Raw genomic sequence first — 25,683 nt, 5'->3', positions numbered from 1 at the left:
CAATGACAGTATTTCCAGCGATTCAATAAAATACTTCAACTTCCGTAAACTTGTCCATGTCAAATGCAAGAGAGGACGCAGGTAAAATTATAGCGAACACCCTTTTGAAATGACATCCTCGTCTACTTGACAAATTGTTTTCGTGACGAAAAATTGACAGAATGAATAATTTAGAAATTAGGGCGAACACACAATTGTACATTTATTGAAATTACTAACATAAGGATTTGTCGGACATTGTTATGCGATTTTAGGGAAGGAAAAGGACCAAGGCGACCTACATATACACACGTTTGTAAACATAGGTGTTACACATATCTCACTTGGGACAAAGAGGTGATAAAGAAATAACAATTTCATGAAAATTTGATTATCAAATCCCAAAACTACTAATATTCAATACAAGAAAATTATAATAATGGAATGTGGTTATCGATTCGATGGTAATTATCAATTTTTATTTGAAAGTTGAAAGTTGTCAATAATTTATCCAAAGTAATTTCTCAAATGACTCCATCTCAGTATAAAAAGGCTTAGCAGTTGGTTTAAAGGATTAGTGTCTGCCACCATATCACCGTATTTTTGTATCCCTGAATTAACTTTCAATTGTAACTGCTTAGCAAAAAGAGTATTGAATGTCCTTATTGGTGTAGTAATGTGAACATATTTTCCTCATAATACCTATTTTCTGGTGAAATAGTTTATCTTAAACGTCGATATATAAAATGGAGGTGGAATCAATTGATATGGAATTCTTTCGGGTACCAAAATTTGCATTGTTAGTACTTGGATTCTGGCCGGAAACTCATCTAACGCCTATTCGAATCATTCATGGTGTCATCAATGTGGTTATTTTATCGTGGGCTGTAATCTCGGAGATGTGTTCTGGAATTATGCTTCTTCAGCAACCAGTTGTTGCGTTGGATGCCATGGCGCCATCACTTTCGAAATTCGTGACAGTATTAAAACTTGTTATGATGTGGGCAACGCGTAAAAGATTTCGTGCTCTCCTCCGTCAAATCTATGATTTGATGCAAGTAGGTGAGTGTTTAACTAATGTAAATCAATTTGTCACTACATTTGCCCTTTAAAGGGATAAATTCCTTTTATGGAACCTATTAAGAGTGGAACTATTAGCTATATGTTCACAATTGTAACACTCAAAATTTAGTGTAATGTAACTTTTTGCGTAACCTTGTCCAAAACTGATAATAATAATAATAATCGTTGGCATAACAATCCAGATTGGATCAGGCCCTGGAAGTGTGTTAGAGCACTTCACTCAAGATCGTAACGGTATACTACAGCACACTGCAGGAGGCAATGTGGTTAGGATTGCGCTCGCCCGACGTTTTTACCCTGATTTGACTCAGGTACTCATTCACAGCTGAGTCGTCTGACATCCGACGTCAAATCACGATACAAATTCCATTATTTCAATGTGTTGAGTGTAATTTAGGTATGATAAGGAATATCCGTTTAAAGAGTAGGAGAAGAAAGAGCGTGAGAAGTGAGTAGCACAGAGAGTGACACAGCAGCAACGAACCAGAGCGTCTAGGTTAGATTGAAGGGAAACATAGTCCATAAGCGACGAAATAGCGGAAAATAGCTTAAGGTCGTCGACATAAAGCAAACAAGGACAAGTAAGGAGGGGAGGAAGGTTATTGATAATAAATAAAAATAATGAAGGACTCAGAATAGATACCTGTGCGACGCCGGAGGAGGGGAGACTTTTCATACGATACCTAACGTTGCAAGTTGGTGGCAGTCGACGTACGCGGTGTTCCTCTTTCACTATGTGACGGCCAAAGTGAGCGGACAAGCAGTCACTGACATATCTTTCCAAGATTTTGGAAATAATATAAATAGTTTTTCTCTGAATATAGTTATGAAAGGTATCGATTAGTATTTCCCGAAACCGATTTTAGTTTTGACATTAGTTGAAAGGGGTCAGTTACTTCTAGGACCCGTTGTTAGAAACTAGCCAACTCAAATATCTGAAAAGAAATGTGGCGGTCCATGCACTTGGCATCTAGGCCTCAAAACACTTTTCATACCGATACCTAACTAAACAAAGTTAATAATAGTATATTACCATATTTATCATCATTATATTTTCTGAAAATTGACAGGGAACCGCACTTAGCTTTATCCTAGAATTATTAAATCATTTATCTTGATTACGATAATGCTCAAACATTATCTTACGAGCTCGGTACAAATGAGAAAAATGCTCACTTAAATATGTATGTATAAGAAACACACAAAACCTTCCATACCAGAAGCGCTTAGCTTCCGGTTTCCCGACTTGTTTACGATTTTGTGTAAAACAAAACCTCATTAGAATCGATTCAATGTCTGTCTGCCCCGTCTTCTGTTTGTTTGTTTGTCTGGGTGTCTATCACAACCGATTTATTCAGAAAAAGTTGAGGCCATTATCACGAAATTCAGTGAGAACATGTGGTACCCCATTTTGGTGTTGAATTTAAGGGGGAGCTCCCCATACATGCGGAAAGGGGATAATTTTTCTAAACAACAAAAAACAAGTTTCCCGACTTGTAAGACGCTAAGAAGCTAGACGCTTCAGGTATGAATAGTTTTGTGTATTTCTTTTATAAAGAGACTTGATTGTGTGAAACGTGGATTGGTACCCACGATCTAGCATAAAACCTGTGAAACGTCTGCTGAAGTAACACCAACAGCTCTACTACCAACCCTATTTCCACCTCCACGGGGTGATCGCTGGGAGCTCTTTCTTTATGAAAAACTACAGACGGAGAAGGATGAAGGCGAGTCTCCCGCGCCTAAAAACGGGACAAAATGTACCAACTGGTCCTCCAGGTTGGAGGTTGGGTAAAGCTGACAACCCTACACGGAAAACCGATGTTATGAAGCCACGAAAGGAGCCTCGGACAGGATGGATCTTACAACGACGAGCCCGGCAACGACAACGGATTAACGATTTATACATTTTCTCATGGAACGTGCGCTAGCTGTACAGACCGAATGCTGCTGAGCAGCTAGCCGATACCCTGTCCCAATATAAGGCTGATGTAAGAGCGTTACAAGAGATGCGATGGACAGGGCCCGGTTTCCTGGAGAAGAGCCATTACACCATATATTATAGCGGCCATCCAGTAAACCATGTTCTCGGAGTAGGTTTCTTAGTAAGCCAAAAAATGAAACCTGCTGTTATCGGCTTTGAAAATATAAGCGAAAGACTATGCACTGTGCATTTGCGAGGCAAGTTTAGAAATATAAGCCTTATTAACGTTCACGCCCCTACAGAGGAGACTGCAGAGTCGGAGAAGGATACCTTCTACGAGGCAGTTGAGCGGACCCTCGAAGCCTGTCCCAAGTATGATATCAAAATCATACTTGGAGATTTGAACAGCCAAGTAGGGACGGAGCCCGTATTCATGCGATACGTCGATTACCCTGATTTGACTCAGATACTCATTCACAGCTGAGCCGACTGGTATCCGACGTCAAATCGCGATACAAATCCCACTGCCGCCAGCCTTCTGTTTTTATTACTTTTCTTTAAGTTGAAATACATTGGTCGACATTACTTTGATGAAAAAATTGGCACAAAAGTAGAAATAACATTCTTTTGATAGGAATGTCAGTGGTAGAAGGGAACTAAGAAAATAAATGCTATTTGAAAAAAATAGTGACTAATAAATTATTATCCGGCGTTGAAACGGGCAGTGTCAAAAGGTGCCGAGTCAATACGAGTGGGGTCGAAACGTTCGCGTCGAAACGGCATGTACCCACAAATGTATGTATCTTGGGGTCTGGAAACGCATGAAGAAATGTTTTGAATTTTTAGCTAGTAGAAATGGAAAACGATGTATCGAAAGGTCCTTATATAAGAAAAACCCAAAACCTTTCAGATCTTAAGTGCTCACTTTCTGGTTTCCCAACTTATTTATTATTTCCAATTCGTTTTTCAACTTACCACATTAACAAAACAAACATACACGAGTTGCTTTTTGTTAATTTTTTTTACGCCTTAGCAAGTGCAATATTGTCTTCCTCTTAAAAGTGACTTCGTCGGCCATATTCATAACAGGACTATTGTCGCAGTGGTCCAAACTTTCTTCCAACCCGATTGTAGTACAGTCCGAGATCTTTAAAAACAAGCAAAATAGTTTTATGGCCCTAGATTTTCTCCTATCCATTGACCACTTTTTTACATATAGCATTTTTAATGTTTTTTGCTCCTGGTAATTTTGGAAAAAATTTGACGACCTCGCAGCTTTGTTCTAAAGTAATCATTGAAAGTAATGGTTACCTATAAGATAACTTGGTATGTTCTATGTACTTATGTATAAATGTTAGCTGGAGTGCAACCGCTCATGAGTTGCTAGCGCAGCTGTTAATCAGCAAACAGTCCCGGAACAAGGACCCAGCCACATGCCGTTCGGACTTATTGCAAGCCGCTAGGTTCGGAACGGCCGGCACCCGACCTGGGATTCGAGCCTAGGGCCTAGTTTCGGTATTAAAGGATAACAGTTTTCAGAAACTTCTGTTTCAGGCCCATGACAGAGGGGATGGCTTTGTCTGGATTTGATGTTCAGCACTGTATAATAATAAAAGGGTATGTCTCAACCAGACTTAAGAATGACACAGATCCTAGTAATGGCGGCGAGAACAAGGCTCGTAGTTTTAAACAACGGATTAACGAAAACGTTTCAGCGCCCAGACTACGAATAAAGCATACCCGACGGGAAGTTTGCGTTGGAGTCAGTGGTGTCGCCAGTGGGCAGATTGGGAGTTCTGGCATACTTTCTATCGAACTACCATGCATACGTGACAAAAGTGGGTGACGTTATATCTCGACCTGCACCGGCCCGGCAATTTCCCTGCAAAGGTGAACATCGGCAAATTCGCCGAAGTTTTTTTTTTGTGTTCGGATCGGCAGTGGGATTTGTATCGTGATTTGACATCGGATACCAGTCGACTCAGCTGTGAATGAGTACCTGAGTTAAATCAGGGTAATAATCTCAGGCTTCCGTAATGCTGACCACATTGCCTCCTACAGTGTTCTGTAGTGTACACGCAGAAAAGAAGATTACGGCCCGAATTAATCTTCATCTCCAAAAAAGGGAATATGACTTACGCCGATATCCTTAGGAAGGTCAGATCCGATCCTGAGCTGATGGATCTTGGAGAAAACGTCAGCCGAATCAGACGCTCGCAGAAAGGAGACTTGATGCTGGAGCTGAAGAAGTCTCCGGGCAAAACGGTGGAAAATTTCCTCGGCAAGGTGGAGAAGTCCTTTGGAGAAGAAGCTCAAGTACGGGCCAAAAAGCTGGAGCTTGTCATAGAATGTAAGGACATTGACGAAATCACGACCAAGGAGGATATCCGTGACGCCTTAGAAAAGCAGTTTGGACCACTTGGCTTGCAAGATTCCGCAATCAGGGGACTGAGGAAGGCATACGGAGGCACGCAAACGGCAACCATAAGCTTACCAACTGAAGCAGCGTTCAAACTGCTGGCGGCTGGGAAAGTAAAAATAGGTTGGGTCGTTTGCCGGCTCAGGGAGCAGGTATCCCTTAAGCGCTGCTTTAGATGCCTGGAATTCGGCCACATAGCGGCGAAATGCACCGGCGACTGTGACAGGTCAAAATGTTGCAGAAAATGTGGGAGAGAAGGTAATATGTTCAGGGAATGCAAGGCTGAGCCTGAATGCATGCTCTGCAAGGAAAAAAAGGGCGTCGACTGTCGGCACGTTGCAGGCAGCAGCAGATGCCCAGTGTTTAGGCGAGCCTTGAATGCAGTAAAAAAATGAGGTTGATACAAATCAACTTCAACCACTGCGAGGCAGCGCAAGACCTTCTCTCGCAGACCATCTATGAGAAGGGAATCGAAGCTGCCATAATCAGCGAGCCCTATCGCAACAATAAGAGCGGCGCCTGGACTGCAGATGAAACTGGCAAGGCGGCAATATGGGCGTGTGGAAATCAGGCCATTCAAGTGATGGAGTTTCCAGAAGTTGGATTCGTCAGGGCAAAAATAGCTGGTATCTATATCTATAGTTGCTATGCTCCACCAAGCGCGACGATAACAGAATTCGAAGGAATGCTAGGTATGCTAGTCTCGGATGCAAGAAGTCGAAACCCCAAGATCATAGTTGGTGATTTCATCGCGTGGGCCGTTGATTGGGGCAGTCGCACTACGAACGCCAGGGGCTGTATCCTGCTCGAGGCTTTCGCGGAGCTAGATTTGGTGCTTGCCAACACGGGAAACGTTTCCACTTTTCGTGGGACAGGGTCGGGCTCAATAGTCGATCTGACATAAGTGAGTACCACATTGGCGAGGAGAATGACATGGTTTGTCAGTGAGCATTATACTCACAGCGACCACCAGGCGATTTTCCTCCAGATCGAATATAGGCCATGCGCCGATACGTGTTCCCGTGAGGCTGGAAACCGGGGCTGGTCCGTGAAAGGGCTTGAGGAGGATGCATTCATAGAGATGCTATTGGGAGGCCAAAGTCCCGGTGGCGCGGCTACGGAAAAGGTAGAGCAAATGATGGGACGCATAACAAGAGCATGCGACGCTGCTATGCCGAGGCGACGAGTTCTCGCAAAAAGGCGCTCAAACTATTGGTGGAATGAAGAGATCGCGGTGTTACGGGATGCGTGTTTTCGTGCTAGAAGGATCTGCCAACGATCTAGAGCAAGACCAGACTTCGACGAGAAACGGCTAGCATATGTGAACCTTCGAGGTAAGCTTAAGCAGGTTATACGGACCAGCAAGCGAGAATGCTTCAAGGAGCTTTGCACAGAGGCAGACCAAAGCCCCTGGGGAACAGCGTACAGGATAGTTATGAAGAAGATGAGAGGGCGAACACCACAATTGACCTGCCCGCATCTTCTGCTCGATATCGTGACGGCACTCTTCCCCCCGGATAAAGGGGAGCGCAAACAACACAAGCGAGCACTCGACGTCTACACCATACCTGCGGTAACTGAGGAGGAACTTAAGCAAATTTGCCGGAGAATTGGTGATAACAAAGCACCCGGTCTGGATGCTGTTCCCAATAGAGCCTTTAAACTCGCTGTTAAGACCAGACCCGACTGGTTTATCAGCGTGTTTGAAACATGCATGATAGAAGGAGTTTTCCCCGACCGGTGGAAGAGGCAAAAACTAGTTTTGCTCCCGAAGCCGAATAGACACCCAGGACACCCATCATCATACCGACGATTTGCCTTATCGACACGGCAGGAAAGATGCTCGAAAGGGTCATCTACAACAGACTGCTCCCTATCATCGAATACAAGGATGGACTATCGGAGCGACAATTTGAATTTCGTCAAGCCCACTCAACGATCGACGCCGTAGACGTTGTTTTGAAGCTGGCTCGAGGCGGGATGTCGTCTAAAAAATGCTGTGCCGTAGTGACGTTGGACATCAAAAATGCGTTCAATTCCGCAAGCTGGGAGTGGATAAAAAGTTCACTGGCTAAAACGGGTGTCCCTAGTTACTTGACTAAGCTCCTCAACAGTTACCTTTCGGAGAGGACACTGTGGTACGACACGGATGAGGGATCCAAGCAGTACACCGTCACCGCAGGAGTACCACAGTGCTCAGTGTTGGGTCCTCTCCTGTGGAACGTCATGTACATTGGGGTCCTTGTCCTTCCCGTGCCAAAGGAGGCCACGATAATCGGTTTCGCAGATGATCTAGCTGTGGTTGTCGTCGCGAAAGAACCTGAAGACGTTGAAATATACGCTAACGAAACCATTAGCGCCATAAAAGCGTGACTGGAGATGGTTCAGCTTGACCTTGCGGAACAAAAGACGGAGGCGGTCTTGATTACCAATCGTAGGAAGAGGAATACGATTAATATTCACGTTGGTGGTCACGTCATCACTTCGAAGCCGGTTATCAAATATCTAGGGGTGATGATTGACGCTAAAATCAATTTCAAGGGACATCTGGACTATGCCTGTGAGAAAGCGGCAAATACCAGCGTATCATTAGCGCGGATGATGCCTAACATTGGAGGTCCAAGGTACAGTCGCAGATTACTTGTAGCCGGAGTGGTTCGCTCCACACTATTATACGCGGCACCAGTTTGTTAGGAAGCATTAGCGTGTGAGAGTAATCGTAGGAGAGTGAATATGACTTACCGCTTAGTGGCACTAAGGGTGTGCAGCGCCTTCGGAACAATATCAGGCGAGGCAGCGTGTGTTATTGCGGGAATGATCCCGATAGACATTCTGGCCTGTACGAGACAAGGAAAATGAATCCTCTTGAAAAGGATGCAGAATGCCGAAAGGCGGCAAGGCGAGAGTCGCTGGAGAAGTGGCAGAAACGGTGGGATGACTCGCAGAGGGGTCGCTGGACCCACACTTTGATTCCCCGTATTGAAGAGTGGATCCAGCGACGACACGGTGAGATTAACTACCATCTGACGCAATTCCTGTCAGGACATGGCGGTTACAGGAAGTACCTGCACCAATTCAGGCTGGATGATTCTCCCTTGTGTCCTGAATGTGGTTGCACACCTGAGGACCCGGAGCATGTTATGTTTCACTGTCCACGATTTCTCTCAGAAAGGAGGAGTCTGGAAGACTCCCTGAAAACCACTCTAAGCCCGCAGAACATCGTTGGGGAAATGTTGAAATCGGAGGGAAAATGGTGTGCGGTGAACACCGCCATCAAACGAATACAAGAGGAACTGGCAAAAGCGGAGCGCGCAAGGAGGACGCGAAGAACGGAAGGCGTGGTCGCGTAAAGCGCGGTCCACCCCGCGAAGTAATGCTTTGCGGCGGTCCCGCGGGGAAGGAAAAAGGAGAAAGTGGGGGTGGTTTTAGTGGGTGAGAATCCCACACGCTGCTGCAACCTGGCGCGGCAGTGTCTTTCTAAGATTTCCACCTCCATCCATCAAAAAAAAAAAAATTTGTGGTGTTAGGGTCTTGAATGCAGTGCTCTAACACACTTCAAGGCCCTGATCCAATATGAATTGTTGTGCCAGCGATTATTATTGTAGAACAGGCAGAGCTGCGCTGCAGGACACTTCGGGAGGTAGTAGCGCTAGTCGTAAATTCAGTTATGAATCTGGTAACGACATGCCCATGCACCTCCTATTGACGACCTGCAGAAATAGTTTCGCCATGTGATGCAATGCTTAAACGACCTAGAAGTGGCGCACACCGCAACGACAGGGTATATATTAGCTATAAGAATTCGACGCTAATCGGGGAAAGATATACATGATGGGGTTTCATCATCCCCGGACTTACTCCGGGGCTCATTCTGGAGGTCCAGAGGAGGATGAAGGAGGAGGTAGCAAAGGAGCTTTGTGGATGATGTCTACTTACCGCGCTGTTTCAGAACCGGTGTTGACGGGGGTTGCGGAGGAGACTCCCATCATCCTCATTGCCAGGGAGATGTGATTCGTATTTCGAAGGAGATAGAGCTCGACTGGTGGGCGACCGTAAGCAGGGGGTTCTTTAAACTAACTATTTCCACCCTCCCTTCCATCTGATTGGTCAGAAGAAATCCCTGCCTTGCAGTCTTCCTATGGTGAGGCTATCCTAAAATAATGTGCCAAACGGAGGTAATAATTGGCAGTCCGACGGTTTCCATGTTACGGTTGTCCAACTCTTCCACAAAAAACGAGAACATTGGAAAAAATGGAAAATGAATCATAAGAAAATATCCTGTAAACAGAACACACAAATTAAAACCACTTATTCCAATTTCAGGGCATGTGCCGCCGCCTTCTAAGATGTGTATGAGCCTATAGTATAGGCACACATATATCTTTGACACCGTGGTTAAGAATTGAGGAGGAGTAGAATTAAGCAGTGTATTTACCCTCCTCCCCTTCTATTATCTTATATAGATGATAAAAATTTGTTCTTGAAAATTATATGTTCGCATTTGGACTCCCAATTACTGATCAACGTTTTACTCAGATGATCCGACGAGGATCAGTTTCTAAGATTTTGTGTAAAACAAAAATTTATTCAAATCGATTTATTGTTGGTAAATACACTTGGCATGTTGTCTCCCACTTAAATAGTTAACCTTTAACTATGGTGACCTGACGAAAATAAGTTTTTAAGATATTGTGTAAAACAAAACCTTATTAAAATCGGTTTACTGATTGTCTGTCAAACGTATTTTTCTCTTAAGCGTGTGCATGCGCGCTTTAACATTTGATGAGCAATATCGGCGAATGCCACTTAAATAGCGGCTTTCAATAATGCGACGTTTAGATGTCTGGATTGTTTGGTGGCTTTTAGCTACGTTACATAAATAAAAGTCCAAAGGATTTAAATTTGGTCTATTACTAGGTTAGAATTCTTTAGACGTTATCTGGCAATTTATTTTGAAGCAAATGACTGGGCGCACCTACTTCTCCTGGCTGTTTTGGAGAACTTCTGTCTCCTGTTATTGGTTTTCGGTATGTCAACCTCTTCCATTGTAATGTGACAATAGCATTCAATCATGCAAACATATAAACATATCGGAATACAGGAATCTGGACGATTCGGGTATAAAGGTTTTGTGTTCCTCTTGTGTGAGAAATTTCCTATGTATGTTTTCCCAATCGTACATACCTCCAATTCAAAATATTCCTTGATATACAATATAATATGTATTTCAAAAATCCGAATCCGCCGTTTTTATGAGTTCACCTTATATAATTATGACATCGCAACGTCTCTTTTGGGAGTAGGTGAGGAAAGTGTAGGAACTTTGCAGTTTTGCAGATTTTGAGAAGAAGGAGAAACTTGAAGTCCGGTATGGAAAATCGGCTGGAGTCGTAACACTTGGTGACTGGGTTGGGCTCCCGTATTGGATAGCACGTCGTCGAAATCGATAGTCAAGGGGCGGTTCGACGTCTAGGTGCCACGACGACCAGGAACACTGCTCCGGCTGCTACAGCTGTTTCGCCACAGTCTGTGGCGACCACTTCAGCAGGTTCGCGTAGGCAGCGGATCAGGTGAAGTGAATAAATGAACCTCTTCATCATTCGCTCCTACTACGAAATAACGGCGGGGAGGGTACAACATCTTACCTTTCCTTGGGGCACCAGAGATTCGTCGTCGAATTCACGCACGTGACTGCAGCGAGTCGCAGACCAGTACCGCTTTATTACTCACAGTGACACAAACCCGGTTACCATCAGGTGACATCATGTGAATTGAGGTCATCGCGAGGAGACCAAGAGTCGATGGGGGTAGAGGTGGCGGCATAAATAACACCACGTCGCACTACAGGCAACAGTTTCAGTACTCGCGAAGCACTTTTCTTCACTATCCAGCTGAAATCTCCGTTGAGGTTCGGGATGAATTCCAAACAGCGTGTATAGAATTTTCGCAAATGGATTCTTTGCATAGACGAGGTATTCCCAGGCTCTATCTAGAGAAATCTATCTCAAATCAAAGATGAGATTGCATCCCGACTGCATGCTGATATGTCGCTGTTGCAACTACCATCATTTGTGTATTGTGGTGGAGTTACCGCTGTCAGATTGCAAGAGCAGAAGAAGCCTTCTCTCATGTGCAGTTGGTTACGACGCTATGTGTGAAGCCACTCCAGATGTGTCCAGAATACGACTTAAGCGGAGTTTTTCAGATCACTTAGTGAATGAGTTTTCGGTGATAGAAGCGAAAGAATATTGGGGTGTATTTTAGAGGTTACCTACCTAGCATGCTGAGCATATTGAGTGGGTCACCGCCGAAGGCACCCGCCATGCCAGTACGCCTGGTATGAATTCTGCGGATGTTACCGAAGAGGAAGTTCGACGAGCCATAAACAGCTCGAAGAACTGGAGGAGTCCTGGTCTGGATCGGGTGCAGAATTTCTGGTATAAGAATTTTACCAGTACATACAGTTGGTTGACACACTGTCAGGTCATTAGTCGGCCGCAGGAATCTTCACCTTTCCTCACTGCGGGAATTACCTCCCTTCTCCCTAAAATGGACCCCGCGAAAGCAAGACCGATTACTTGCTTACCAACCTTCTACAAATTCATAACGTCCATTATTAGTGGAAGGGTCAATGTACACCTCCAGACCAATAACATTCTGTCTGAGGAGCAGAAGGGCTGTCGAGTCGGGTCAAGGGGTTGCAAAGAGCAATTCATTATCGACTCAGTAGTTGTAGGACAAGCAACTAGAGGCCAAAGATACCTCTTTAGTTGCTATATCGATTATGTCAAGTCTTTCGACAGCGTCCCGTATACCTTGCTAATCGATGTCGTACATCTGTATCGAATTGATCCGAAACTAATAAAGTTGTTGGCGACAGTGATGGAAGGGTAGCGCACCACCATACCAGTGCGTACATCTCAGGGTGCTAATACCTCAGAGCCCCTATATATGGAGCATCTTCCAGGGAGATTCGTTGAATTCCCTTTGGTTTTGCATGGTACTAAACCCCTTTTAAGGCTACAGAATGGTGTTAGAGGGCATGGTTTAACAATAAAATATGGTTTACGTGCTAAGTGCGAGCTGACACACTTGATGCACTCAGATGACATCAAGTTGTACGCTGGTACTGACGACCATCTTAGAAATCTGTTGCGAATAGTAGACATGTTTAGCCGTGATATTCGGATGGAATTTGGATTAGACAAGTGTTGAATCCAAGCCATCCGCAAAGGTCATTACGAGCCGCATGCCGGACATAGCAATGGTGACCTCCACATCGAAGCTATGACCGAGACAGATTTCTACAAATACTTGGGAATTTTGAAAGGAACCCATGCTCGAGTTGGTGATCTGAAAGATGCTCTGCTGTTCGAATTCCTACGACGTGTGAAGCTGGTACTGAAATCGCATCTCTCGGGGAAGAATGAGATAAGCGCATTGAATGTATTCGTTATCCCTTCACTGGTTTAAGCATTCGCAATATTGCTGTGGACGAGAACCGATCGGGACACATTCAGTGGCGGAAACGGACTATTATGCCCAAATTCCGAATGCATCATCCAAACTCTGCCGTGGAGCGGATAAACCTGCCTCATGACATCGAAGGTAGAGGCGTGGTTGACATGGTGACACAACATCATCGCCAAGTCGACTTGCTGCGGGCTTATTTTTACAGCAAAGAGGAGGCGAGTCCCTTGCATGCGGCTATCTGTAAGGCAAACTGTGACTTCACTTAACTTTAAAGATCGACCTTTCAATCCTCTGAGTGTGGTGAAGTCGGATCAAGAGCGGATCGATGAATGGAAGTCGAAATCAATGACCGATAAATACATGAATTGTCTTTGGTAGCCATTTGTCGATTTGCATTTGTCGAGCAGCTCTTTGGTGAGACGGAGGGATTCTGAACCCTTTCATTTGATACCCCACATGGTCATATTATGTGAAAACGAATTTCATCCCCACCCCCTAATATGTATGGAGAGCTCCCCCTTAAATCCAATGCATAATGGCACTATCTGTTGAATCGGCCGAGCGAGTTTTATTGTGTGTGACAGACAGACAGACAAGCATGATCCGATTCTAATAAGGTTTTGTTTTACCCAAATTTCTGTCTGGCACACCTGTTTTACTCGGAAACCGCGAAATCTAATATCGCGAAGTTTCGTATGTGTGGAATACGAAACCTCTTATACGGATTGAATAGGATCGCTTTTGTTGAGTAGGGGGGGGGGGGGGGGTGTAAATTTATTTCGGAATATGGTCATGGCGGTATCAAACAAAAGGTTACTTTTCGCAACTAATATTGCTTCTGATTTTGGATGAAATGAGACACGAGTTAGGGACCGCCAAAGGTTGAAGGTGAATTTCCTGCATTCTAAGAAATTAGAAGATGTTAACTTTAACAGTCTGAACTGTACGGTATTAAAGGTCCATATATAAGCTGAAAGTATTCTTTGCCGAGTGTTAATTATTCAAAAGTTTGTTTTTAAACGCCTTCTGCTGAAATCCATTTACTAAACAACAGTAGCGCCTCGAAATAGCCAACAAAATAAAACAGAACTTGTTTGCTATTTCAAATGTGTTCGCTATTTCGAAGCATTATTTGAGCGAGATATGTCTCTATAGAAAAAGCAAGGAAAAATATATAAGTCATATTATTTTGCATTATAACAACTTTTTACGTTATAAAGTGTGCAGAATTTCTGTGACAAGGATCTTAGCTGTGTTTGGGAAACTGGAAAAGCTATGATTTCATTATATTGATGATGCCTCCTTGTATAAGCTGCCATTATTTGTTTTTTCCAATAATAATTGGTAGTCATCTATATTTCTAGTCAGTTTTTGCTTCTTTAGGTTCTTCTATTGCAATTTCCAAGCCTGTGTGTGATTCCTGAAAATGTAACATGAAAAAATTAAAACGACGTTTATTTTTTTTGGGTCGATAGTGCGGAATAAATTCACCATAGTTACGATGTTTACTCGCACTTATCTCCACTTAATGTTTTGTTCATATGTTTGATGAAGCTGTCAAGTTTGGCCGTGAAAACAATACATAAATATCATCACTTTCCATTCGTAATTCACCTCCAGGAGAATGGACATTATCGAAAAGAGAAAGAGAACGGCTGGTTTGACAATGAATGTAAGCTAGCAACGGCGCGGAAATGTTTTACCAACAAGTCAGCAGGATGAAGCCTTACACACCCCGATGCTCATCCTGCCGAGACAAAGAGTTAAAGGTGATTTCCGACAGAATGAGCATATTGGAGCGATGGGTTGAGTACTTTGACGAACCACTGAACAACTAGAACATCGGCGAGTTGGAGGTCTCGCCAAGTGAAGATGACGGACAAATACTGCCACCAGCAAGTAAGGAAGAAATAGTCCGTGAATTTCGTCGGCTTAAAAACCATAAGTCGCCAGGACTCGATGGAATTACAGCCGAATTGGTAAAATATGGAGGCAAACAATTACACTAAACGGTTCATCAACTGATGCTCAAAATATGCGGCAGTGAAAAAATGCCTGACGACTGGCAAAAAGGCATTATCTGCCTCATACATAAAGAGGGGGATATCAGGCAGTGCAGCAATTATAGAGGCATCACGTTGCTGAGCACCATCTATAAGATATTCTCGCTTGTTAAGCCGGATGGCCGGATGACGCCCAGAACATCATTCACTCCAGGTAAAGCAGTAACAGATCAGATTTTCTCTGTGCGGCAAGCGATGCAGAAACTGTTGGAATATGGATATCAGTTGCACTATCTTTTCATCGACTTTAAAGCTGCCTATGACAGGCACGGCCATGAGTGAATTCGGTATCCCGACGAAATTGATAAGACTGACTAGGCTGACCCTGACCAATGTGCGATGCCAGATAAAAACAGCAGGATCACTCTGAAGACCATTCGACATCAACTTTAAGCTGGCCCTCGAGAAAGTCATCCGTGATGCTGAGGTAAATGGAGGGGTGCGATCCCCTTTAAATTCACGCAACTACTCGCCTATGCTGATGATATCATGGGAATAAAGACCCAAGACGTACAAACTGCCTTCATCCAGATCGAGCAGGCGTTGCGAGATCTTGGACTGCACATCAATGAAGGCAAGACAAAATACAATATATGGTGGCAACATCAGCACCTGAAACCAACCAACCAACAACATCAAACCGCACTGGTCAAACGGGAAGAATAAAAATAGGCGACTACAACTTTGAGACCGTTGATAATTTCTCATATCTAGGGTCGAAAATCACAACCGTTACGATGATAAAATGCACGTACAGCCAACAGAGCCTATTTCAGCTTAAAAAAACGCTGGAAACGTCTTACCATAGGGTCAAAGCTTTTACTGTACAAGACAATGATCTTACCAGTCCTCATGTATTCCTCGGAGGCTTCGTAGCAAGAAAAATTGCGAACTCTTGGCCGCATTCGAGAGAAGATTCCTCCGAGGGATTTTTGGAATTCTGCAGCCTATATAACGACGAAATCTACAAGCCATACCGTGACCATCAGGTTGTGGATAAAATCGGCTGAATAGGTTACGGCGGGCGGATTACTTAATCCGTATGGATGAGGATGATTCAGCCCGGAGAGTCTATAAGGACAATATCTACGGTAGAAAAAGAAGATGAGGCAGACCCTGTCTGAGATGGAGCGATGGCGTAGGTGAGGACGCCAGACAGCTTTTAGGGATATCGAATTGGTGGACCTCGGCGCAAAACCGGGATGTCTGGAGTTCCTTATTAAGGCAGGCCTAGGCCGGATACCGGTTGTTGCGTCGTTGATGATGATGAAAGGGAATTGACTGGTGAACCATGACTTTTTAAGAATTTTTCAACCTTGAATAAAATTTGTTACAAAATCGTAAAAACTAACTTCCGCAAAGATCGCGGTGTCGGGGCTTTACCTATGACGGGTGGTGTGATTTTGTGATATTGCCTTGTTCCGTGTAAGCTCGAAATGTAATGCTTCATTTGCTGGTTTTCACTCCTGGAGAAGTCAATTTTCAAATTGAAGTAGTTTCATTCTTTTTGTGTATTTCGTTGGTCCCATTAACTCAAACCCATTTTTTAAAGATAATGTTATAATGAAGATAATGACCAATTCCCTACACACATCGAAAAAAATATGACGAATTAAAATGGTTGTACGGTCTGTCAATATCTGTCTGTTCGTCTGTCTGCCTGTCATACATGATTTACTTGGAAGCGGCTGGGGCCACGAAAGCTGATGACACAATGTGTTCTGTGAATCATTTTACAGAATGGCATCTGTTTCCGCTGGGCGAAAAGGTCCTCCGAATCTATTATTATTAATTAATTAAAGGTTAAAATTTTCATGTGAATGAATTTGACAGACGTGTATGACTTCATCATCATATATCATTGCCTTTTTTAGCCGTTTTTAAGGTTTTGTGTAAAAACTTATTAAAATCGGTTTACTGTCTGTCTGTCTGTCCGTCACACGCATTTTTTCTGGGAGAATGTAGCAGCGATTGACACCAAATTTGGTGGGAAGGTGGGAACTGTGAACGCTCACGCAGACAGTAAGTTACATCCTGTTACATCGAATTTAAGGGGAGGTCCCCATACATGCAAAAGGGGGCTGTACATTTTTTTTCCCCAAATATATACATATAGATATATGTATGCAACAACATTCGGAAAAGGGAATAATTGTTTCTTTAGCATGAGCATAATATTTGTGATTTAATATGTACATATGTGTACCTTGGAGTTTGGAAAGGAGGAGTGTTTTAAATTTGTAGCTTTATACGAATAGCGAAACAAACATGTTACCTTTGTACCAGAAGCGTCCAGCTTCAGTATTATTTTTAAGTTGCAATGATAACGTAAACACCCTTCAATTATCCTATTCAAGGCGGGTGTCGTTTATCGGAATCTTAAGGACCATCCTCTTCTTCCATTCCCTGGGAAAAATGTCGGGTTTCCGAATTTACGAGTTGAAGGGAATAACGCAGTTCCGCAAGAAAACCGTTAACCGGCGACTTTAAACCACTTGAGCGAGTTTTACATCGCTCAACTGGTATTAAAAGAATTTTTATCTAGGATGAAGAGGCAAGCATTCTCAGAATTTCCGATGTCATTATTGAGGAGGTCGTACATACTCTAAAAGCTAGTCAAAGTTCATATCTGATAATCGAAGGTCGTACGCGGTAAGTCTGTCCTCATCCCTATAATGAAATTCGAAATTTCCCGGTTGCTAACCTTCAAATGTTCATCCCTTTTAATTTTTTTTAGCAATATGTAAGCAATATAACTGACTTCTAAATCCCCAACTCAAGGGGGGGAGTCACTATATTTTCCTATGTGAGGCTTGATATTATGATACACAATATTTAATTAAGGAATTTGATAATCGTTGTAATTTTTTTTCTGGCTAAATTTCGTTCTCTTCTATTTTTTAGTAATCTGGAACCGAAAATTAAGCGGGGTCATCCCGTGTGTCGGATTTGCGGAATCGAATTTTCTTTATGGCATCAATTGTATCTAGATGTAGTGTAGAATATATGGGCAAAGTGATTTTTTGAAATTCGGAGTCATTCGGAAATTATAGTGTTAAACACGTGATAAGTCACATGCTAGATTTACGTCGATCGCCGCAATAAAGCTCGTACTTATCGATCCGAATGGCGTTCAAATGATTTCGCATGTGTTTCTTCAAAAAATCTAAGATTTATGGACTAGGTATAGCAGATTAATGATCAGTTAAGGTTTTATGATTAAAAATTGCATTCTACTTTTTAAATGCGTTTTTCTCGAAACCGCATGTTGAAAATCGGCTGCCACCGTAGCCCAAAATCCATCTAACCAAATTCTTTGAAATTTTCACCAATTATTCAGAACATATTTCTATGGTCCGCATACCAGGATAATTCCGATTCATTCAGCAGTTTTTTTTATTCATTGAAGAAGCCGTGAAAAAACGCCAAAATTCAAAAAAAAGTTTAACACGGCAGCAAATATTTAGCTTTTAATATTTTTTAATAATCCTAGTTTGAGGACTGCAGGTAAGTCTGTACGTTAAAATGCCATTTACGTGGCAGTAGAAAAACACCTTTTTAGGAGATGGGTGTATAAATTGCTCTGTATTTCAATAACGAACTATGTGCTCAGGCGGGAAAAATTAGTATGCATGCTCAAGATATTAGATATTATTAATAAATCTATGGTGAAAAATTCGTATTTGCATCTTTCTCCAGTTCTTCACAAAAAATTTGTAAGAAAACCCAAAAAGAACGGCCTTCACACGAGATGACCCCTTTAAAACATTTTGGTATTCTGTATAATCGCCCCTATCATTCGAAGGAGGATAATTTTACTTTACTAAACAGTAAAATGGTGAGGTTGTACAGAAAAATCGTCTTTTCTTACCATTGGGTTCGAAAGAGACCTATTGATGTGTAGGTTAACGTGTGAAAATATCAGCGCAATCCATTCAAAAAAATTATAGCTGGGCTTCGCACCAGTTCAAAAAATATGGTAAGCGCGTGCTCTTTTATTTACTATAACTTAGTAAATACTTTTACTTTTACGATTTCCTAATATTCTGTTTTCAAAATGTACAGGGTGCTTCATTAATGATGAGGAAAATTGTTCAATGGAATGGCTACTCTACCTTTTATAGAGTTATAGCGTTTTTAATGAATAGTGTCAAAAAGCTTGATCCACCCAACAAAATCACAATATTTCATTCCCCCAATAATTTAATTCTAAATTTTCCTCCATTTTCGGCAACTATATAAAATTTCATTTCGAAGATATGACTGTTCAAATTTAAGTAACTTCAAAATCGCTATTTCATATGAATTTCATTTGAATTCCGAAATATAACGTTGCCTCATCGTATTAGCTTTGGAATGACATGTAAAAATGTTGGGATTAATTAGCAATTTACCAATATTACTCATTAAAGTGACCAGTCCATGAAACAATTTCCCTCAAACGAGTGGTACAATCGACCACTCAAATTTCAACCATTGTTAAAGGGACATCCTATTTATAAAAGATAACATCGATTTCTGGAAACCGGATAAGAAGTCATTTAAGGACAAGTTAGATTTACATCATTTCCACCTTGAGATGCCTGATACAGAGGTTTTCAGACCATAGTGACCCTTCCTTCCCAATATCTTAAATGGGTAACGAACAATTTATTGTGAAATAAATAAATAATGTGCTTGCTTTCTAGTTCGTTAGGGCCTAAGATGGCGAAGGCTTACGAGCTGTGTCAAGGAGAATTTGGCCCGCTTATAACATATCCCGATCACGAGAGCTCTTGTGCCAGACGCGTGCAAATGTATTCAACATTACGGTGGTCTGCACGGGGCGATGGTCCATAGGGGACCATGCCGCTAGGCTCAGCTGTGGAGAAGGAAGGGAAACCCTCATGCACTTTCTCTGCGATTGCCCAGCTCTGGCTAGAGTCAGGCTGCGGACACTGGGTAAACCATTCTTTGTGGACCTCAGAGAGGTTTCCAACTGCTGCTACGGACTGGCTCTGTAGATCCGTGCCGGCTGGATTCTGCCTCCCTGCTTCCATAGCAACGGTCACGGCCTTAGGAGTCGGATTAACGGTCAGTTAAGATTTTATGGCAAAAAATTACATTCTAGTTTTTAAATGCGTTTTTCTCGAAACTGCTTGTTGAAGATCGGCTGCCACCATAGCCCAAAATTTATCAAACGAAATTCTTTGAAATTTTCACGACGATTCCGAACATATTTCTACGGTCCGTAAACTAGGATGCAATTCATTTAGTAGTTTTTTTTTTATTCGTTGAAGAAGCCGCAAAAAAAACACCAAAATTCACAAAAAAAAGTTCAACACGGCTCCAAAAATTTAGCATTTAATACTTTTTAATAATCCTAGTTTGCGGACTGTAGTTAAGTCTGTACGTTAAAATGCTGTTTACTTTTTTCTTTAAGGCGATCGCAGCGCCATCTAGCGTGGCAGCAGAACACCTTTTTTTGGAGATGGGTGTATAAATGGCCCTGTATTTCGATAATGAACTATGCGATCGGGCTAGAAAAATTGTCATGCACGCTCAAGATATTAACAAATCCATGGTGAGAAGTTCGTATTTATATCTTTATCCAGTTCTTCACAAAAAATTTCTAAAAAAAGCCAAAAAAACGGCCTTCACACGGGATGATGATTCAAAAATAAATCCTGCCCCTTCAAATCTCTTTGGGATTATCGGACTTTTCAAAGGCTTATTTTCTGAGGGGGGCGGGGAGAATGAAGATAGGAGAATACAACTTTGAGACCGTTGACAATTTCTCCTATCTACGGTCGAAAATTAGACCCGATAACAGCTACGATGATGAAATCCTCGCACGGTTGTTGTCAGCCAACAGAGGCTATTTCAGCTTACAAAAACTGTTTCGCTTGAAACGTCTCACCAGAGGGTCAAAGCTCTTACTGTACAAGACAACGATCTTGACAGTATTCCTGGGAAACTTGGGTTCTTAGCAAGAAGAATTGCGAGCTCTTGGCCGCATTCGAGAGAAGAATCACCCGAAGAATTTTTGGCCCCCTACATGAGGATGGACGATTCCGTAGCCTACATAACGACGAAATCTTTAAGCGATGCCATGACCGTCCGGTTGTGGATAAAATCCGGCTCAATAGGTTACGGTGGGCGGGCCACTTAATCCGTATGGATGAGAATGATCCCACCCGGAAAGTCTATAAGGACAATATCTATGGTAGAAAAAGAAGACGAGGCAGACCCTGTCTGAGAAGGAGCGATGGCGTAGTTCAGGACGTCAGACAGCTTTTAGGGACATCGAATTGGTGGACCTCGGCGCAAAACCGGGATGTCTGGAGTTCCTTATTAAGGCAAGCCTAGACCGGATACCGGTTGTTGCACCGTTGGTGATGATGATGATTTTCGGAGGGTATTACTGGATCAATGCTCCTTGCGAACTGTATTTCGTCCTGCTGACCTATTTTGAATTACTGAGATGTCACGAAAAAGTTGAATGTCGATTCGTGATTAGTAAAACACTAACATTTTCACAAATCATAAAGTGGAAAATGTGATTTTCCATAAAATTTGCAGTGCCTTCCAATCTCAATATTATCTTATTATCAAAAAATCTTTAATCGTTTATATACAATTTTCATGGTTATGTGCAAACTTTGAAGTGAAGACACTGCTTTAAAATTATAGAAAACAACAGCAAAAAACTTAAAATAATGAAGGATATGAAAAGGCTAATAACATTTTGTGGAGTAATAGTATTCCTTTTTGGGAATGCCACAAATGCAGCATACTTTTTCCGGCCGATTGTCAATAATGTGCTGAATCATCGCAACGGAAGGAATATAACTAGAGAAATGCCATTTATTGCATGGTTGGTGGACTTTTATGAAATTATAAATGTTTTATTTTCCTTTCATTTCTTTCATGCTTCTCTCTTGCATTAGGATTCCATTCCAGACACATAATGTTGTGGCCTTCGGTATTGGATACATGATAAACTCATATTTTGGATTTATCGCAGCATTTGGATTCGGAGGAGTTGATGGATTCTTTGTTCAATGTTGCCTCTACATGGCAACGTTATTCCAACTATGTCGAGAGGACGCAAAGCTGGCATTTTATAAAGGACCGTGTAAGTAGGAATGTGAAGTTTAAATGGTCAATCGATATCGTGCTTAAGCAAAAACTGAAACGTCTTGTAATGGGTACATTACTCAGCTGCATATATGTATGTATATACTTATAAACATAATACGTTCTTCAGAAAAAATTTTAAACACTTTACAAATTTAGCTACATGTATCTTGTATTTTGGAACGTCAGCGCAAACATAAGAGAGGCTCAGATTTGTCTGTTATGCCGTTTGTGAATATGAGTTCTATTTGGTACCAGTTTCACACATTTTTAATGCTTTATGTAAAATAGAACTTATTAAAATCAGTTTACTGTCTCTCTGTCTGTCCGTCCGTCTGTCTGTCTGCCACACTTTATCTCTGAAACAATTACTACTATTGATACGAAGATAGAATGATAGAATGGTGGGACCTGCGAATTCCAAAACATGCAGGAAATAACATAGTTCCACATTGAGTTTAACGGGGGAGAGGGGTGACCATTAACCTAAAAGAAGGTGTCATTTTTTTTTCACCGAGTGTAGTCGCATGGGGTGTCATATGAAAGGTATCGGTTAGTATAATACTACACGAAGCGACATTAATTTTCACATTGATTGCAAAGGGGAGGAAATTTCTTACATTTTAAAACTTTGAAACTCAATATTATACTAAAGTAAATGGTCTGACAAACTAAACATTAGGAGTTAGGCGCAAATAGGGCTCCCATACACTAAAAAAAAGTGCAGTAAATTAATACCATACCATACTTTTGCGAAAACTACATGGGGAGCTGACTACTGTGCACGTGCTACGAGGTGCTGACGAATACAATCGAACGATGACTGATGAGAGAATACAGACAACATCATCGGGGAATACCAAGGTAGCTTCAGATCCGGACAATCGACCACGGACCAGATATTCGCAATTAAGCAGGTGCTTGAAAAGTGCTAGGAATATGAAATCGATGTGCACCAGCTGTTCGTTGACTTCTGTCAGGCATACGATAGTGTAAATCTTAATGCTCTGTACACAATAATGATCGAGCTAAAAGTCTCACCTAAAATAGTCTGGCAAGTGAAAGCCACAATGATTAATAATGAGGGCCAGGTAAGAATCCAAAGTGAACTAACACAAAGCTTGCCTATAGTGTCAGGTCTTAAGGAATGAGATAGTGTCGCCCCCGACCTCTTTAATTTGGTGCTCGAATACGTCGTCAGGAAGGTGGTCTCATTGGATACCAGAGGTATGTTACTGGTAAAATCCGCGCAACTCGTGGGTACAAAGACCACGCGAATATTCTTACTCGATCGATGCTTCATGAGAAGGAAGTGTTCATACAGTTCGAGTCAGCAGCAAGTGAAGTGAAGCTCAGGATCAATGAATCTAAAAGGAAATATATGAAGCAACCTCGAAAGGCGACTGGTAGTGTTGAGAACGTTGCAATGGGCGAGCATAATTTTGTACATGTGGACCAATTCGTTTACCTTGGAGCCCTATTCTCGAAGGACGGAAGCAAAAAACACGAAATCTAAGGTGGATTACTAATGCTCATAAAGCATTTTATGCGGTTCTCCCCATAATGAGATCGGGAAAAGTACACAGACGCAATAAACTACGCACCTACAAGATATTTGTACGCCCTGTACTGCTGTATGGATGCGAGACGTGGGCGTTAACGCAAATGTTGGAAAAGCTGATCAATATCTTCGAGAGAAGAGTCCTCCGAAAGATTCTCGGAGCCTTAAAGGAAGGATTTGCCTTCTTCTTCTTTTTCTTCAGCCTTTGTCCCGTTCACAAGCGGGGTCGGCTCCGGAAATTGCAATAGGCTGGCCACATCGAACGAATGCACGAGGGAAGAATTTCGAAACGGGGGATGAAAGGTAGAGCCGACCAAAAGGCAAGCCAAGGAATTGTTGGGAGGACTCAGTGGACGCAGATTGCAGATGAATTCTAAGATCTTCTAGCTAGAGGACGCGGTCTTTGGAACGAGATAGTTGGAAGCGATGCATCCGGTAGGCCAAATGCATACCAAAACCAAATTTTTGACTATAACTTTCTTAATAATGCTTGGAATTATAATGACTGAACAGACTGGCGATGGTCTAAAGGCCATTGGAGTTGGCTGCAAGTGACCTAGGGGGGGCAGTTACTCCGAAAACTTAAAACGTTCGCGAAATTGACCGTGAAAGTCCGTAGATGTTTTTTGTCAATCAATATTTTCAAATATAAGTAAATAAGGACGGGATAAAAGAAACTTAAACGAAGGTAACGGAAGTGTTGAAGAAAGCTTTTAGGCCGAGATGGTATATATCATGATAATGGGTCCCACCTTTTAGTCTGTATTTGTTTACTATTCACTGTTCTACATATTAAAGATACAGATCGGCAAACGAACTAATATTTTGGTCGCCAGAAATTTGGGTGAGCAAATAAACAGGCAGACAGATTGTTTTAAATTAAATCTTAAAAAAATTATCAAAATTACATACTCAAAAATTATCAATTATGGTTATTTGCTTAAATAATGACAAACTCAAAAGCAAAAAACCAAAAAACCTTCCTTAATTTTGCTCTTTGTGGTCAAAAACCCTAATGATTTCACTCTTATTGTACCAATATCCGTTTCTTAATTGTGAAGATTAATAAAATATTTCTAGTGGCTGTTGTTTCTGCAGAACAGAATAGAATTACTCAGAAAAAATTATGCGCAGTAATTGAAAAACACAATGTTATTATGGATATGTGCGACGAATTAGTGGATCTTTTCACCCTTATCATATTGGGACACTTTTTATCTGCAGCGCTTGTCATATGTGTTACAGCTATAGATTTCCTAATGGTGAGAATGCAATGATGCACTGTGATGCAATGATTTTAAGTTAATTTTGAAATTTTTCAGGCGTCAGGATTTAATATTGTCGTTTATATAGTGCACAGTTTAATGGTGATTTTTGAATTGTTTGTATACTGTATTGGGGGGTCCCAGGTCTTCGAATCTGTAAGTAGATTTTTAAAATGAGAGATTCACATTTGATTCGTCCATAATTTAGAGCATTGATGTCGCGAGAGCTGTATATTTCCGGGAATGGTATAAATATGACACAAGAACTCAAAAGATGGTTGCGTTGATAATGGTTAGATCTCAGAAGGGAACTAGTGTGCAGGTACCGTTTTTCACACCATCTATTTCAGTTTTTGCTACGGTAAGTTGTTTTTTTAATGCGTTTTGAAATACTTATAGCAAATACTTTCATTTCAGATGTTGGGGACGGCTAGCTCATACATCACCCTATTAAGGACATTCTTGAAAAGACATTAGTTGCAGAGATGTGGTTTGCACAATCGATTGAATTGGCACATTAAAAATGCCATTGTCATACTTCAACGTCAAGGGGCGTCATGGAAATCCAACTATATATTGCAGTAGCAGCATTGCTACATTGGCTTGTTGCTAGCGTTTAAGTTATTAATGCAATTAATTCATTTCAAAATTATATATTATATTTATTTATGGAAGAAAGCATATTATATTAAAATTAATAGTAATTTTTTATTAAATAATCACAAGAATAACATTAACTTTATTTACTTCTTGAATGTTATTACAATTTCTGCTCATCCTGACCTTACTCAAAGAAT

General features: G+C 41.7%; 1 protein-coding gene across 1 annotated transcript; it reads left to right on the top strand.

The window, feature by feature from the left end:
• Positions 1–664: 664 nt before the first annotated feature.
• LOC119655621 (odorant receptor 22c-like) lies at positions 665–25,450 on the top strand. Its single transcript, XM_038061591.1, has 7 exons — positions 665–1,041; positions 21,614–21,797; positions 21,871–22,058; positions 24,702–24,883; positions 24,944–25,042; positions 25,095–25,247; positions 25,304–25,450. Exons 1-7 carry the CDS (start codon positions 726–728, stop codon positions 25,361–25,363), a joined length of 1,182 nt encoding a protein of 393 aa, XP_037917519.1. The 5' UTR covers positions 665–725; the 3' UTR covers positions 25,364–25,450.
• The last annotated feature ends 233 nt before the right edge of the window (positions 25,451–25,683 follow it).

Source organism: Hermetia illucens, chromosome 4, assembly GCF_905115235.1.
Source record: "Hermetia illucens chromosome 4, iHerIll2.2.curated.20191125, whole genome shotgun sequence".
Classification (NCBI taxonomy): Eukaryota; Metazoa; Arthropoda; class Insecta; order Diptera; family Stratiomyidae; genus Hermetia; species Hermetia illucens.
This window is presented reverse-complemented; position numbering and strand designations above follow the sequence as displayed.